At 43.2% G+C, this 1182-nt stretch overlaps 1 protein-coding gene across 3 annotated transcripts in view; it reads left to right on the top strand.

Annotated features, from left to right (window-relative positions):
• The first annotated feature begins 280 nt into the window (after positions 1–280).
• Positions 281–1182, top strand: part of TFAP2B (transcription factor AP-2 beta) — a 25382-nt gene continuing 24480 nt past the window's right edge. For all 3 annotated transcript variants that reach the window (XM_023527532.1, XM_011354812.2, XM_011354811.2), the window contains exon 1: positions 281–434. In XM_023527532.1, the coding sequence (XP_023383300.1) occupies positions 354–434 (81 nt within the window). In that variant the 5' untranslated portion in view covers positions 281–353. The remainder of the gene's footprint in view (positions 435–1182) is intronic.

Here is a 1182-nt window from a genome sequence, read left to right on the forward strand (position 1 = left end):
TATTTATATTAATCACACTGAAGAACCATCTATCCTTTAAATGCATGTTTAGAGTCTGTAGACTCTGTGTGACCCAGGGGTGCTTATATAACTAAATGTGGATGTTTGGGTGTAAATTCGTGTTTATGATTTTTATAATATATATGTCCATGGGTTGCATCTAACTCCTGTGTGTGTAATAATGTTTTTCTCTCTGCTGAGGCTTACTTCTCCAGCCTATTGTTTGAGACAACAGATATAAGTTGCGATGGGAGAGGAGCGTCGGATTTGGTGTGTATCCCCCATTTCCAATTATAGATGGATCATTACAGACAGCGGAGTCCTGAGAAGCCAGACATCTGCTCCTCACATGAATGCACTCACCTCCTAGAGACCAGGCTGCCATCATGCTCTGGAAGCTCGTGGAGAATGTCAAGTACGAAGATATCTATGAGGTGAGCCGACACCCCCAGATGCATCTTAGAGCTTTGCAGATAGAGAATTTGAGCTTCTTGACAACCCAACTGATATATATTTTTAAGCTATTTACTCGTAGATTTCCGGTCGGTTTTCTCAGCTTCCTCTAACTTTTAGAAAAGCTGGCTTGGGGAGACTTCGCTATTCTGAAAAAGGACTTTAAGGTTGAAATCTGACTACTTTAACTTAGAAGATTTCTCTTCCTTTCTTTTATTTTTCTTTCTCTCTTCCTCGCCCCCCCCCACACCCCCCTTAGATTTTGATGGGGAATGTGGTGCTACTGAATATGGGCAGAGAAAATAGAGACTGTATAAAGGCAGAGGTTCCACGTTTTGAGCGTGGAAGAGAATTAGGTTTTCAGCCCTCATTCATAACAAACTCGGGCTTTAAATTTTTATTTTCAATTAGATTTCTGAAATCGATAGCAAACAGATCCAAGCAGAGGACGGAAAAGCAGAAAGAGCGAGATAGATGGATAGAGGGATGTCGATAGAGCACAAACCAAGGAGCCGTATTTTTTAAAAAAATTATTCTCTTTTCTTGTGTTTTGCTTCTTTGAGGGTCAGTGCGTCCAAACCACTCTATGTTTGGACATTTTTAGCGAAATGTTCTGAGGGTATTCAGTGCGTACGGTTCTCTAGCGCCGAGGCTAGCGCAACTCTCCCTCTGGCTGGAGAAGTTGCTCGCAGCCCGGGGAGCCTGCAGCTGGTGGGGCCGGGCCGTGCC

The sequence above is a fragment of the Pteropus vampyrus genome, unplaced genomic scaffold (genome assembly GCF_000151845.1).
Source record: "Pteropus vampyrus isolate Shadow unplaced genomic scaffold, Pvam_2.0 Scaffold18, whole genome shotgun sequence".
Taxonomy (NCBI): Eukaryota; Metazoa; Chordata; class Mammalia; order Chiroptera; family Pteropodidae; genus Pteropus; species Pteropus vampyrus.